The sequence below is a fragment of the Chiloscyllium plagiosum genome, chromosome 6 (assembly GCF_004010195.1).
Source record: "Chiloscyllium plagiosum isolate BGI_BamShark_2017 chromosome 6, ASM401019v2, whole genome shotgun sequence".
Lineage (NCBI taxonomy): Eukaryota > Metazoa > Chordata > Chondrichthyes > Orectolobiformes > Hemiscylliidae > Chiloscyllium > Chiloscyllium plagiosum.
In genome coordinates, this window is record NC_057715.1 from 93,644,342 (window position 1) to 93,660,676 (window position 16,335).

General features: G+C 37.5%; 1 protein-coding gene across 2 annotated transcripts in view; it reads left to right on the forward strand.

Moving 5' to 3' along the window:
* nek3 (NIMA related kinase 3) overlaps positions 1-16,335 on the forward strand; it is a 29,512-nt gene that overhangs the window by 12,229 nt on the left and 948 nt on the right. For both annotated transcript variants that reach the window (XM_043692144.1, XM_043692145.1), the window contains 10 exons: positions 375-442; positions 642-728; positions 1,828-1,882; positions 3,122-3,322; positions 5,702-5,777; positions 5,890-5,948; positions 8,869-8,980; positions 9,511-9,669; positions 9,761-9,895; positions 16,148-16,274. In XM_043692144.1, the coding sequence (XP_043548079.1) occupies positions 375-442; positions 642-728; positions 1,828-1,882; positions 3,122-3,322; positions 5,702-5,777; positions 5,890-5,948; positions 8,869-8,980; positions 9,511-9,669; positions 9,761-9,895; positions 16,148-16,274 (1,079 nt within the window). The remainder of the gene's footprint in view (positions 1-374; positions 443-641; positions 729-1,827; positions 1,883-3,121; positions 3,323-5,701; positions 5,778-5,889; positions 5,949-8,868; positions 8,981-9,510; positions 9,670-9,760; positions 9,896-16,147; positions 16,275-16,335) is intronic.

Below are 16,335 nucleotides of genomic sequence, written 5' to 3' on the forward strand. Positions count from 1 at the left end.
TACTGCAGCTACTGTTGCACATCATCTCCTCACCAGCCATCATCACTGAGAAGGGCAACGGCAGCAGAACATGGAAACATTGCCCCCTACAAGTTCCTCTCCAAGCCACTCAGCATTCTGACTTGCAACAATATTGCCATTCCTTCAGTGTCCCAGTCAAAGTCTTCAAACCCCCTCCCTGACAACATTGTGTGTAACCGTACACTAAATGGATTGCAATCATTCAAGAAGGCAGTTCAACAGCATATTCTCAAAGGCAGTTAGTGAAGTGCAATAAATGCTGGTCCAGCCAGTGATGTTCACATAACATGAATGCATTTTCTAAGAAAAGCTGGCATCAAAATTCACTTTTGTTATCTGATTTTAAATTGCAGAACATATTCCTCACTAAAAATGGAGTGGTTAAACTGGGAGACTTTGGATCTGCACATCTACTGAACAGGCAAGTTTACTCACGATTACATGAGTGTTACTGGGTTGATGTATGTTAGTGCAAATTTGTTTTTGTAGAGCCCTAACAGCTTAATAAGTAATACTCTCCACATTCCATATAATTCTGTATTGCCGTTCTGTATAAATGGATTTTTATTTTCTATCATAATTGTCTGCTCTTCATTAAAATGTTTCTTTCCTCTTTACAGTCCCATGGCCTTTGCTCATACCTATGTAGGAACACCATACTATGTATCTCCAGAGATTTGGGAGAATAAACCTTACAATAACAAAAGGTACAAACATATTTGGGGAAGGAGGTGATGGATGGGAAACAAAATTCTGTAAGAAGGACATAGTATACTTACTGCACTGGGATAGTTTTTTTTAAGCATTCCAGCTGCTAACCCGGGAAGGCAGTGGTCAAATTAACCAGAAAAATTCACTTACTTTTATAAAGATGATTGACAAGTACATTTACAAACACTTTTATCAGATTTTGTACTCATTCACTCAACAATTTCATAGCTGGAATATCCTAGGACAGGTAGCTCCAATTACATTTTTAAATGCATTGGATTGACAGCAAAATAAAATTACATCATTTAGATTCTGCTTAACAATGAGAGACATCATTCAGGAGATAGGATAGCACAGCGTGATGTCACACTTTACCTTGAGGAGATGGCTCAAATTTATTATTTTTGGACGATTGTAGGCAAATTGGAGTATATAAAACTGGCCTCCAACATCGGCTTAAATTCAGCTAAAGTGGGATATCTTCCAATGCTAAAATTTCTGTTTTTATTTTAACATCTCTAGAACCATTGTTAATGTGCTCCTTATTAAAAGCTATATTGTTGTGCAAGATGATGAATGAACATATAATATTTACATCCAGTGGAATGAAAACTGGTTGTGTTTTGTTAATGAAACGTGATTAACCAGTTGAGATAGATGGATTAAATCACAATCGATTGTGTATGAAGAAGCTTGGTCATGAAATGATTAACCAGTGATTCTTACTGGGAGGTACAAATGTGGATTTTGTTTATAAACTACAGTACCCTTGGCTGAGATTCATTCTGTAAACTCTCTGTTAGGCCTCTTTTTTGACTGAGGTTCTGGGTGATTGCAGGACCAAATGTAGCTATACCCTAGTAAGAACTAGCAGCATCTGGAAAGCAAATGCGGAAAAGTGTTTATAGTGCACATTGTCACAGCATCCTCCTTAGAACAGCTACTTGAAAGATAATATTTTTGTAGATAGCAATGTAGAACTCAACCAGTGAAGGTGTAAATGTGCAAAATTGTCTACTTTCTACCTAACTATAATACAATAAGTTTTTTTTGTTGTAATTCAATTTGTAACAGATTCTACTTTTACTTTTTTAGTGATATTTGGGCCTTGGGATGCGTCTTGTATGAACTCTGCACACTACGGCATCCTGTAAGTAGCAGTTTTCTGAAGAACAGTTCGCAACTCCTCTGCTGCAACATCAACAATATTTAGCACCTTTAATGTTGTGATACATCCCAAGGAGTGGCACAGTGGTTAACACTGCTGCCTCACAATGGCAGGGACTCTGGTTCGATTCCAGCTTTGTGTGACTGTCTGGAGTTTGCAAATTCTCCTCATGTCTGCATGGGTTTCCTCCAGGTTTCTCGCACAATCCAAAGATGTACAGCTTAGGTGCATTGGCCATGTGAAATTGCCAAATAGTGTCCAGGATGGGCGGCTAGGTTGATGAGCTGAAAATGTGTTGCTGGAAAAGCGCAGCAGGTCAGGCAGCATCCAAGGAACAGGAAAATCGACGTTTCGGGCATAAGCCCTTCTTCAGGCTTATGCCCGAAACGTCGATTCTCCTGTTCCTTGGATGCTGCCTGACCTGCTGCGCTTTTCCAGCAACACATTTTCAGCTCTGCTCTCCAGCATCTGCAGTCCTCACTTTCTCTCGGCAAGGTAGATGAGCCATGGTAAATTCGGGGCTACAAAAATAGGGTGTGGGTCTGGGTGGGATGTCCTTCGGAGGATCAGTGGAGACACAATGGGCTGGCTTCTATCTGCACTTCAGAGGTTCTATGATTCTGTGACTTCCCAGAGGTATTATAAAATAGGTCATGGAGGGAACTGAAAATCTGGATGAGAATTTTAAAATCATTATGTTACTTGACCAGGGTTCAACGTATATCAACAAGCACAAGGATGAGAGGGGAATGGAATTAGCTGTGAGTTAAGACAGGAGTAACAGTATATTGGATAAATCCAAATTTGTAGCCACTAAAATGTGAAAGACCAACCAGGAGTAGGTTGGAATAGTTGTGAGCAGAGATAGTGAAGAGGGTAAAATGAGTTCAGAGTGGCTGGTGGAGGATTTAAAAAGAAAATCAGAACACATTTCAATTTTAACCACACAGAGATTGTCTTTAAATACAGAATCTGTAAAGATGGTGTATAATGTCGGGAGGTCAAGACAGAAGCTTAAAAATGTCATCCAGTCAAAAAACTGTTGCTTTTAAAAAATTTATTCTTACAATCTGTTATTCAGTCAAAGTGTCTTACAACGCTCCATTGAACACATTTTTCCAGAAGTGCAGCGCAGATCATGTTTCGAGTTTACATTGTAAAAAGTAAATATCTTTTGTTTGTATAATGCAAATAAAGTGTTCAGTTCTTTTTTTTTATCAGTTCCAGTCTAATAGTTGGAAGAATCTGATCCTGAAAATCTGCAAAGGCACCTACACTCCAATTCCAAGACATTACTCCTATGAACTGCAATATATCATAAAGCAAATGTTCAAAAGAAATCCAAAGGATCGTCCCTCAGTCAGCACTATTCTTGCTAGGAATTGCTTTGCAAAGCTTATTAACAAGTTTTTATCACCCGAGGTGAGACATATTCCAATAGTTTTTTCTAGTTCGATGAAGAGTTATTTATGAAATATCTTACTTGCTTTAGATTTGCTTTTTGATTTCCAACATTTGAGGATTAATTTATAATTTCTATTCTTCGCACTTCTTTATTTTTGGTTTTATTGTATTAGTTCTTGTTTACAGGAACAGAAATAGACTATTCAGCCCGTCAAACCTACTCTGCATTTAATTGCGTCATGGTTTCTCTTTTGTGTTGCTTGTTCATGCTATCTCCATATTCCTTGAATGCTCCAGCAATCTTTTGATTACTGTCTTGAACATGATCAGTGACTGAACTTGCACAGTCCTTTGGGGGAGGCAATTCCAAAACTTATCACTGCTGAGTTAAGAACTTCCTCCTCATCTCAATCTTAAATGACCTACTTCTTGTCCTGAGATTATGTCCCCTGGTTTTAGAATCACCATCCAAGGGAAACATCTCACCTACATCCACACTGTAAGGGTTTTGTAAGTTTTATGCAGTCACTGCTCCTATTTTGAAACTGTATAGCATCCAAATCTGGTTTTCTCAATCTCTCTTCATAAAACAATCCTGAGATTTATCTGATGAACTGCCATGACACTCTGTTGATGGTAAGTATATCTCTGTTTACTTAAAGGGTCCAGAACTCCTCGCAGTACTCCAGGTGAGGTCTCACCAACGCTATAATCAACTGTATCAAGACATCTTTACTTGCACGCTCAAATTCCTTTCTAATGATAAAGTAACCATTTAATTTCTCCACCATTTCACTGTTCTAGACTTTACGTTCTCTTCTACCCACTTGTAATGGACCTAAAACATAAATTGCTGGAGAAATTCAGCAGGTCTAGCAGCATCGAAAGAGAGAAAAGTAGAGTTAACATTTCAATTCTAGTGACCTCTCATCAGTACTGTACTCGAAACGTTAACTCTATGTTTTACTCCACAGATGCTGCAGATCTGCTGAGTTTCTCCAACATGTTGTTCTGGCTTCAGGTTTCCAGATCTGTAATTCTTTGTTTTTATTTTGAAAGGACAGAAAGCAGGAATTGGTCTCAAAGATGGTAGAGCCAGAAATCTCTTGGAGGTCTCATGTAATGTAAGACACAACCATATCTTGTGTTGACTGAGTGACAGGGTCTGGTTTTGTAGCCTTTGAAGGGTGTTTGCAGTGAAGGCCGAATGATGACACTGTTCCAGTGGCTCTCCTTGGATAGCGAACCTGGTCGAGGAAGTGGTGGTGATTGGGAAATGTGCTGGCGTTGGTGGTGTGTAGAGGAACAGGCACAGCAACACCTCTGGCCCCTGGGTATACCTGCCAGGCAGTGCAGTGGCTGCAGAGAGTGGTGGGGTGAGCATGGTAAATCAAAGATGTCATCAGTGGTGCATGTGTTTGCAGCTGGTTGACATCATAAGTCGCTTCTGGGCATGAACAGGGGCTTTCAACCTTTTTGTGAAATTCTATCGTGTTATGGTCATTTCTTCCAAAATGTTCTTTTACAACAATGTTATTAATTAGCCCTTTTTCATTACACAATACTAAATCCAAAATAGCTTAATTCATAGATGTCTCCTCAATATACTGCTCCGGAAATCCATCTTGTACACAAACGAAGAATTCATTCTCTATAACATTAGCTCTGACTTGGTTAACTCCGTCTGTGTATGTTGAAATTGCCCATTTCTATGGCATTACTCAAGTAATGCGCATCTCTAATTTCCTGATTTTTATTGGTCAAAATTACCATTACACTTCCGTAGCATGTAAGCAATTTTCCCCAGGGTTTGCTTCCCTTTGTTGTTTCTTAGTTCTACCCAGACTGATACTGCATCTTAACCCTTTCACTTACCAATGTACTACTCTCATCCCTTATTACAAGTGCTGCCACAACAACTTTTCCTTTTTCGCTTATCCTCCTTAAATACAAATATTTGCGGACAGTTAAATCCTGATCATAGTCACCAATATAAATCAAGAAATTAGAAATGCGTGTAATATGGGTAATGTATTAATAGTGGGCAATTTCAATTTAACCATTGACTGGGTTAACCAAATCTGTCCTAAATCTAGGGTATGTGATCAGTGTTTGGAACAGTATGCTGAAGAACTTCTATGTAATGGAAATTATATCATTCCCATTTACTTCAAAGTGTGAATTCAAATCATCAGTCTTTTCAAGAATATTGTCTGTTCTGACAGAGTGCATTTACTTATACTACTTGGACATTACTCTCTATTACAATTTGAGTTTTGCATGAACTTCATTCTGTTTTTGCTTTCTACTTTTCACTTCCTTTGAGCCAATTTGCTTCTCTAGAATCCGAGCTTACTCTCAGTTTTTTCTTAATGATTTTTCAATCTGTTCTTCCAGATGGTAAAGAAAGAGTTTTGTGAAGTAAAAATCAAAAAGAAAACAGCACAAGATAAACCCAGGAGGACCACGAAAGGTATTAAAGCATTTCAGAAACTAATTCATCGGAAATAATGCGACATGATGTTCTATTGAATAAGTCGTGGAATTAATCTTTATACAAGTTTGCAAATTTCAATCCATTTCAGCCAGTGTACCAAGTAAATATGAAGATGTCTCCTCCAACACAGGTGGAAGTGCATGCATGGTTTGTATGAATTATTGGTAAATATGCTTTCATCTTTAATTACTGCAACTTGCAAAGTACATATCGCATATAAACATTTGAATAACAGATATAAAGAATTTCAATCTGACCATGATTCTCCCTCCTAAACATTATTGTGTTTCCCTGCTAGAAAGTGTGGGTGGAGGATTTACACAACCCATTTTAATAGCCTCTTGATGTTGACTGTTTGAATTTGCACATCAGAAATTGTCAGTTGGTTGAAGTACTGGAGGGACATGTCTGGCATTTGGGGAAGATGTGCAGACATTTTGAGAGTGTTGTGACAATGCTTTGGCTTTAAAGATGTATTTTGTCCTGGTTTCTTTTAAGAGAGAGATTGATTGAGAGATACCGAGCAGAATGTTAACGTAAACAGTTTGTGAGACCTTGGGTTTTTTTTTTAAGTTGTAACAGTAGAAGCAGCCTGGATGGGCAGGTCTCACAGAACAGGATTTCTAGTCGTCTTAGTTTCTTGGGTTTGATTTTAAGCAGAAGCTGGAGTTCTGAAGAAGTAGAAGCTATTCTTCCCCCTCTCCCAGTTACAGCTAGAAGTTGGTGTTTCTCTTCCTATCGTGGGCATTGCATGTGAGATAATCTGATTTCTCAATTTGCCTTTTTGCCAAGGAATATTTTTCTGGGATGTTACTATATTGGAACAGTTAATTAGCAATGGTTAGTGTTAGTTTGTTAAGTTTTCCAGTAGAGTTATGTTATTCTAAGCGCTTCTTTCCTTTGTATTTTAACTTTAGTGTTTGAATAAATTATGAATGCTTAACGTTGAGTAGTTTGATCAGTCAAATTGCATCTGGAACACAACACTTTACATTTGCCTTTAAAATAAGAACAAATTAGGGTCTAGGCAACCTTCTTAAAATATCTTGAGGGGGTCTGGTCCAGAACAATAGGAAAATCTATAAAAAAAGTAAGCTACATTGTCTATGAATTGCGTGAGTCTCAAAAGCTCAGTTGAGATTGTTTATGTAAAAGATTGAATTATCACATTTCATATCATACTGAATTGACTAACATAGATCTTCATGCTTGATGAAATACTACAGAACATTTGCTGATCAACTCCATTTTGTATAACTGCCTAGTGTTGTTATTTTTCCCACTACCATTAACAATCCAATTCCTCCAGATGCATTAATTTATTTCATCCATTATTACAAGCATTACTGTTAAGGCAAAAATGAAATAAAAACTGTGAGCAATAAATTTAAATCAGGAGATTATTGTCATTCTGAAAACTTCTAACAATAACTTTACATTTCTACCCAAGCCTAAATATTTCCCTCATCTTGACCCTCTTATTTTTCTCTTCCTTTTTTTAAGCGTTGGGGTTGCCCATGATTCTCAGTTAACATAAAATGGCTGCTTATGGTTTTTATTTGACAAAAAAATGGCTGAAGAAGATTGTTCTCTGAAGCAGTAATTTACACAGTCAGAATTGTAGCCTTTGTACTCATAGTAACCAGATAAGATATAAAGTGTCTCATAAAAATCACACAATGGGATGTTTTTAAGAAGAAGCAAAAATTAGCCACTGCTTATACAGTGATGGTTTGATCCTTGGAAGCACTGATAGCAGCCCTTCTTGCAAGTTAATTTAAAGTTTTCTGTTTAGTATATGATAGAAGGAGAAAGAATCTTGACTCAGATTAGTTAAGGTCCCTTGGGTGATTGTAATCACATATACACATAAATGTATAAATAATAGAATTTTAAATGTTACTGACATCAAGGGATTTAACTGAATTCCTGTGGACAGAGAGCCTTAGATAGAAGGGAGAAGCCAACACTCTACAGAGAGAATTGAATAATGGGTGCAGAAGTCAGCTGTATTGGAATTTAGTTGAATAAGATGTACTGTGAATGACCAAGGATAGGTGATAAGAGCATCTGCAGATCATGGCAAGATTGATCACTGAAAATCAGAAAGGTCACACAGTCACATGATTGACGTGATTGGATGTGTATGTAATCAATCAATAATGTGATTGATTTACAGTTGATTTGTAAACAGTATGATGGGCTGAAAACAAATGTATAAAAGTTTATATCTTCCCTTTGTTCAGTGAAGAAGCTTCTGGACCTACAGAGGCTTCCTTCCCACTGGTATAACATCAATACACTGTTTAATATTGGAAGTGAGGTTGGAGTGTTGAATTAGGCATTTTGTCATTCTGCCCCAACAATCACCATGATTTAGAAACTTTAAACATTCAGTATTTCCCGCTTTAGAAGGGCAGGACTATACATATCCTAGTCAGCATTACTGATGTTTCCTGTAAAACATGGAGAGTAGCTGTAGCAAACAAGACTACCCATTATGTACAATTTGGACTTGCTCAGTACATACTTTTTGATATGCTCATCACCTGAGTCTACTGGTGTAGAGTGAAGGTAGCTGTCACGTTGGTAAATAGATAGCAGATCTTTAAGGTCTAAAGTGACAACAAGTTTCACATTCTGCCATAAGATGTCAAGTCTCATTGCCATAGCAGGATAATTCTGCTAAAATATTGTAAGAGATGTGTAGCATGAGAGGTGATTTAAGTATGTCAATTTTGGAATATGAACTGTAAGTCAGGTCCCAAATATTAACAGATACCAGCATCAATTTGCTGTCCAATTTGCAATGTCCATAGGAACAAATGCTTTATCAGTTGGTGAGGCAATTTATTTAAAAGAAAACTGAATGAACTGCGGGTACTATAAATCAGAAACAGAAATTGCTGGAAAAACTCAGCAAGTCTGGCAGCATCAGTGGAGAGAAATTAGAGTTAATGTTTTGGATCAAGTGATCTTTTCTCCAAACTGGCCATTTTTTAAAATGTTGGTGTTTTTGTTTGATATTGTTTCCTTTTTTCTGTGTGACATGATATTATGTTCTAAGGAAACCAGAGAGACTTCACCAGATTTTAGAAAATGGAATCCAGCAGAAGGAGAAGGCATTGTCAAGAGCCTAGCTCAAAAAACATTAGAAGAAACAGCCTCTCAAATGGAAGGTAAAGAGTTCTTTAAAGAAACCACTCTGTTGATAATGTCCAAATGTGGCAAATTACACTGGCATTGTTTGCCATCATCAACAATAATGAAGTACCAAGCTTTCACTGTCACTTCTCATACTTATATTAACCCTGATATTTGTATGTTATTTCGCTGTAATTTTATTTCCTTGCTGAAAGCACTCTGCATGACATACTTGATCTTTTTCATATTTACATCTTACCGTTTTTCCTTTCTTGTTGCTATTTTACAGTTCTATTTTGTGATGTTTGTTAATGCTGGCAGTACAATAAGTTAATTATTATACATTAATTAACTTATTGCAGATTGATTGGCAGATTGATTAACATAGGTATATATTCAGTTCTCTCTAGTTTTAAATGCTTGAGATTTGAATCCATGATCAAATTAAATTGTACATACTTTGTATAATTAGAAGAATTCGAAGAACTAAAAGACTTTTATTTTCATTCTATCCTTGTGTATGTTCTGTTGTTGCAATTTGTAACCATGTTTGATTCATTACCAGTAACACCAAAGGGGGACCATGTGATAATCCAAAGTGGTAAAACTTCCTCCAGTGTGCCCAGCCGAAAGAAGTGGGGTGAATTTCCTCCAGAAACAGTGTTAAATGTACTTGAAAATGCAAAACTGACATCCAACATGGCTGTTGAGGATGTGCGCAGTGGTAACTTTCTCCTTGTCTTGTACATTTTGACAAAGATTTTTTGCAGGGATGTTCTGATTCATTTGGTGACATTGATACATTCGTTCATTAGGTGATCATGTGACAATTTATCCTGAAAGTAATCCTCGAAAACAGTGGAGCCAACGTCCTCCTGAAACAGTGCTGCAATTCTTAAAGAATATTAACTCAAACTTTGCTTTTAAGACCTACACAATAGATAAAGGAGGTAAGAATCTGGTTCAAAAATTATTTTCAAAGAAATTTTTTAAGTCTTAATTAAATTTCTGGTAAAAATCATAAATGTAGCAAATGTAATTATAACTGAACTATCCCAGTATCTTTGCAGTTTCTATGGTTTATGTTTCAACAGTCATCAATTTTTCTCATTAAATTTGATTCTAATTTCATTTAGTATTTACATTCTCTGAAAATTGGTCATTGTGATATTTCCAATCTTTCTAGCTGTATCTTCCTGAAAATAGTGCTAATAAACTTAATCTAATTTTTAACAATATTCAATATCATACATTATAAGAGATTCAAGGTATTTTCCAATAAATATCTTAAATATTGCAGTGATCCAAATAGGTCAGCAATGTTATGAAGATTTCCCTTGTGACTATTGACCATTATTCTGATGTTAGTGGTGAGTGCTGCATTTGTCAAAAGTGTAGCATTTTGTAAATTTGTATATGGTTGCCAGCTAAACATATTTTGTGTTGCTATAACGTGTGAGATCAGAATATAGAAGGCTGTGTTTGTTGCTACCCCTTGTGTGGGGGCATGCAGTCGCAATGTCTGGCATCACTGCCAGGGAAAGACTTCACGCTTAAAGTTTAGATCGTTTGGCAGCCTGATGACTCTGAAATGTGGTATAAAACCATTGACCCAGAGGAGTACTCAGAAAGAGCCTCACCCACTGCCTAGGTTGCTGCCTAATGACCTGAGTGAAACAGTTAGTGAGGTCCCCCCCCCAGGGCGAGGCAGCAGTAAGAGGCCCATCACTCCTGGTTTTGCTATGGGTGACTGCTTCTGGTTCTGATAACAGTGTGGTGTGGGTGCACAATGATGACATCGACAACACCAACTTTCTGTAGTAATATGCATCAAGTATAGAAAAATAAAACACGTGGATGGATCCATATATATGCTTTCTAAACTGATGGAACAAATAGTTATAACTAATAGTATACTTTAATATGGCACATACCTTTACGGCAAAATCTTTAGAACTCAGAATATCTTGTAATTGAAAAGAATCAGATGAAAAAGACATGTTTCAAATCTTATCCACTGAATAAAGATCTATCATGTTACTAATGCAAATTAACATTCCTAATATTGTGTTGACTCTCTGGCCATTATAAATCTCTTTCTGAAAGAAAACATTTGAAATAATGTAAATAGAAAACAATTCTGTGAAAGTAGCTAAACTGTACCCATCCCTTTTTCAATGCCCTTAACAATTTTTGATAGTTCAAATTGTTTTGTTCTCAGGCGTGCTGTCTCATCTGCTTTAACTTGAGTCTTGTGTCACAACATTTTATGTTCCTTTGTAAATGTACAATCTGCGAGCTTTGTGTGCCTCAGTGTCACGTATTTACTCGGCCCATTTCTGTGTTTGATTCATCTATGCAAGGGGAATCTCTTTTCGTTAACCCCCATAGCAGGCAGTATCTTTTCCTATAATGTTGAGGTGCTGGTGCTGGACTGGGGTGGACAAAGTTAAAAATCACACAACAGGTTATAGTCCAACAGATTTGTTTGAAAGTACTGGAAGCTTGTACTTTAAATAAACCTGTTGGACTATAACCTGGTGTTGTGCGATTTTTAACTTTATCTTTTCCTAGGCTTAGCACTTGCTCATTGCTGTCTAAGTGGCACCTCTGATGGCCACACCAAAATATCCACAATCTGGAAGACAACCCGACAGTAAATACTTGCAAAGGGCCTTCAACAAAATAAAATGGGCGGCATGGTGGCTCAGTGGTTAGCACTGCTGCCTCACAGCGCCAGGGACCCAGGTTCAATTCCTGCCTCGGGCAACTGTCTGTGTGGAGTTTACACGTTCTCCCCATGTCTGCGTAGGTTTCCTCAGAATGCTCCGGTTTCCTCCTACAATCCAAAGGTGTGCAGGTTAGGTGAATTGGCCATGTTAAATTGCCCGTAGTGTTAGATTCAGGGGTAAATGTAGGGGAATGGGTCTGGGTGAGTTACTCTTCAGAGGGTCGGTGTGGATTTGTTGGGCTGAAGGGCCTGTTTCCACACTGTAGGGAATCTAATCTAATCTAAAATGCTGGGGCACCTCACAGGAGCAGTATAAAGTAAACTTTAGCACCAACCCATGTCTGAAGATATTAGTTCAGGTGACCAAAAGCTTGGTTGTAAAGAGAGGTTTTAAATACTGTTTTAAAGGAGGATAGTGAATTATAGTGAGGTAAAGAGATGTAAGGACAGTATTCCAGAGCTCAGGACTAGGCAGCCAAGGGTGTGGCCACCAGTGGAAGGAGCACATAAATTCAGGGTGCTCAGGGCTCAAGTTAGAGGAGATCAGAGTTGTGCAGCTGCGTTGGAGGGACTGAAATCAAGAGAGAAAATTCTAAAATCAAGGCAATGCCTGACTAGTACCAATAAAGGTCAGCAAGCTTTGGGGTGACTGGGGAGCAGGACTTGGTCTGAATTGAAATGTGTAGAGTGGAGTTTCAGATAATGGAATGCCCTGCCAGTAGCAGTGGTGGACTCTCCCTCTTTATGGGCATTTAAGCGGGCATTGGATAGGTATATGGAGGATAGTGGGTTAGTATAGGTTAGGTGGGCTTGGATCGGCACAACATCGAGGGCCAAAGGGCCTGTACCGCGCTGTATTCTTCTATGTTCTATGTTCTAAATGTGGAATCCTAGCCAGGATAAAACTGAAGCTAGAAGTCACAAATGAAATATTTTCTACAGCAGCTGTTAAGTAACGTTCGAAGATGGAAATAGGCGGTCTTTATGATGGTGAGAATGTGAAAGCAAGTGTGAGAACTAAGCATATCCAAAACTTCTGTTTTATAAAACAATTAAGGAGTAACCAATGTAAAGGTGTGAAAATTGCAGGTTGATTAAACTATAGAGTAGATCGGCGATCAGAGACAAATGATGATAGAAGAAAGCAAGGAAGAGGCTGATAGAGAAAAACACAAATAGAAAAATATAAAAACATTGAAAGGATCTCACATTTTCACTATACATTAATGACTTGAATGAAAACTTAGAGTTATATCCAAGTTTGTGGAGGCACAGTAAGTTGTCTGATTATAGATTAGATTAGATTACTTACAGTGTAGAAACAGGCCCTTCAGCCCAACAAGTCCACACCGACCCACAACCCACCCAGATCCCTACATTTACCCCTTCACCTAACACTACGGGCAATTTAGCATGGCCAGGTCACCTGACCTGCACATTTCTGGACTGAGAGGAAACCGGAGCACCCGAAGGAAACCCACTAGGAGAATGTGCAAACTCCACACAGTCAGTTGCCTGAGGTGGGAATTGAACCCGGGTCTCTGGCGCTGTGAGGCAGCAGTGCTAACCACTGGGAATTTTCAAAGGGAAACCTGGATTAAGTGAGTGGTTGAATGAAGAAATGTGAAGTCATATACACTTTGGCTCTGATCTTAGCTTTGGGAGGCTGAGTTTTAAAGGAGGAAAGGTCAATTAAGGTGCTCGTTGACATAGATCACTCAAAGTTAGGTGTAGGCAAAAAAGGAATCAAAGTATAATTTTAATAGATGTTACCCTTTATCTAAAGATGAGGGGAGGGGAGATTGAAGTTCAAGATTCAGAAAGTGTTCTTGCAGCGATGCAAAGTATTGGTCAGATCATACCTGGAGTGCTACAGTCAGCACTGAACCAATTAAATTTTTTGGACTACAACCTGGTGTTGTGTGATTTTTAACTTTGTACACCCCAGTCCAACACCGGCATCTCCGAATCATATTTTAATTTTGAAAAGGATACACTGCACTTAATTATGCCATGAAGCTTAAAGGATTAATTTCTGAGGGCATGTTGCATAAAATTGGTTTTTAATTCCTTGAGTTTGAAAGCTTGAAAGGTGATAAATTTATTCTGGATACACAAGAACTGTTTCACCTGGCAGTTGAGACCAGTGTGAGATACAATCTTAAAATTAAAAGTAGACTGAACAGGGGTGATGCCAAGAAGTACAACTTCACATGAATTATTGTGGAAATCAAAAATTAACTCTCCTGAAATACTGACAATTGTGATTTTCAAGACCACAATTGATTAACTTTGTTAAATGAGAGAATCAAGGGATATGGTGCACATAAATGGAGTTCAGGTACAGATCAGCTGTAATCTAATTGGCTAAACAGTCTTGAGGGCTGAATGGTCTACTGTTATGTTTTGCATTTCTTGAACAAGAAACGGGAGATAAGAAGTTGAAGAAATATGGACAAAGAAAGGAATAAAACTGGAACTTGGGACTCAAAAGAGTATTGAATGACTGGAAAGATGCATTTACCATTCTGTTTTCATCTGTGACCAATATGTGATAAACTAGTTGTTAAAAATTAATTTACTACTTTGATTGGGTGTTCTTCAAGTGGCAGTTTGTAAATTTTCAATGTTGACAGTCTGCATCTGTTTATGATTCTAACATTACTTGATTGTATAGTTTTACATTACATCAGAAATACTGCAGGGTTCCAAAGATCACTATTATGTAATGTTAGTTTTGTTTAAATCATTCTGTCAAGTTAAATCATTTCCTCTATAGCAAAGATTAATGTGGACTGATTAAATTTATTCTTTAATGATGGATCTAATCTACATTAACAAGAGGCAATTACTTTATTCCACCATTGTAGCAGTTCAACATTTTTTGAATGTGTAACATTCTGTATAACATTCTAACTACAAACTTTTAGACATTTCCCAGTCGATCAGGCATAGTAGCAACATGCATATGGAATTTTGTGTGTGACAGGAATTAGAGTAGTAGTTAATGAATGTTTTTCAGGCTGGAGGAAGGTTTGTAGTTCTCTGCAATCAGTATTGAGACCCTCGCTTTTTCTGATATTTCCTATATTAGTGACTTACAATGTGGTGCACTGTGCAGGGGATAATTTCAATGTTTGTAGATGATACAAAACTTGGAAGCAAAGAACAATAAGAAGAGGATAGTTTAGAACTTCAAAAGTACATTGATAAGTTATGATTCGGAGATGCCGGTGTTGGACTGGGGTGTACAAAGTTAAAAATCACACAACACCAGGTTATAGTCCAACAAATTTAATTGGAAGCACACTAGATTTCGGAGTGATGCTCCTTCATCATTGTTAACAGCTAACCCGAGAATGCAACTTAAAAAAAAAGGGTTCGTGATTTACACATGAAAGGAGTGAAACTATCACTGTATTCTAACAGATGAAAGGCTTAACAGACAATCAATTCTTCAATGTATAATTTCAGTTACATCACGCTGCAAATTTTTGCTATAAATTCTGTGTTACGATCGAGCCCTCCACAATCACCTGATGAAGGAGCCTCGCTCCGAAAGCTAGTGTGCTTCCAATTAAACTTGTTGGACTATAACCTAGTGTTGTGTGATTTTTAACATTGATAAGTTAGTGGACTTAGTGTATAGGTGGCAGAAAGTTTCAATGCTGAAAAATGAATAATCTTGCTAGGAAGATTATGGAAAGATAACTTGCTGGAGTATTGTGAATATTCTGGTCATGTTTCAGGGAGGATATGAAGGCATTGGAGAAATTAGGAAAAAATAATGAGAATGGTTTCATGGGTGAAGAACTTCAGTTATGAAGGTGAACTGGACAAGTTCAAGCTGTTTTCCTTGGAGAAGACTGAGAGGAAATCTGATTGGGGTGTCAAAAGCATGAGGGGTCTGGAAAAAGCAGATAGGGAGAATTTGTTCTCACTTGTGAAAGGATCAAATTCAGATTATAGCTAGAGGTGAAAAATGGAAGGAGATAAATATTTGATAACAGTGATCATGCATAATAAATGTATAATAAGAAGCTGTGGAATGTGGCTTAACCTAAATAGAGTATATAATGGCACACTTATTGCTGAGGAAAAATGAAAGGAAATTCCTGATCACAGTGGGATAATAGAAATGTAGGTGATGACTTTGGCAGTAGCCAATGGAAGAGAAAACTGTGAAGAGAGTAAAATGCCTATTTTTTGGCAATCACTCATTTTGTAGTAAGACTAAAGTTGAATTTCACCCCATGGTGATAGAAGGTGGCTTTCAACAGAAGCCAGAAATTGCTAGGTTGCAAGTTAGTTGTGTAAATTTCTACTGACTAATTAGGTCCATATTGTTTTCTCAATTACATTATTTTGGACTGTAAGGATGACTATCTAACGTATATTTTATATTTACAATAATTTGGAAATTAATCTTTTGCTATTAACATTTGAAACAATATAATTTTTATTTCTTTAGCATCAGGAACCTATCTCATTGGCCCACTATCAGCTGCCCTTGGGAAGACTGATAATGTTGATGGTGAAATGGAAACAATCGAGTTGGATCCGGAAAGATTGGAACCCAGATCTGATGATGAAGACACGTAAGTTTGAAAGCTGTCAGAGTTACTTGGATGTGCAGTCTAGAAAACAAGTGCAAACGCA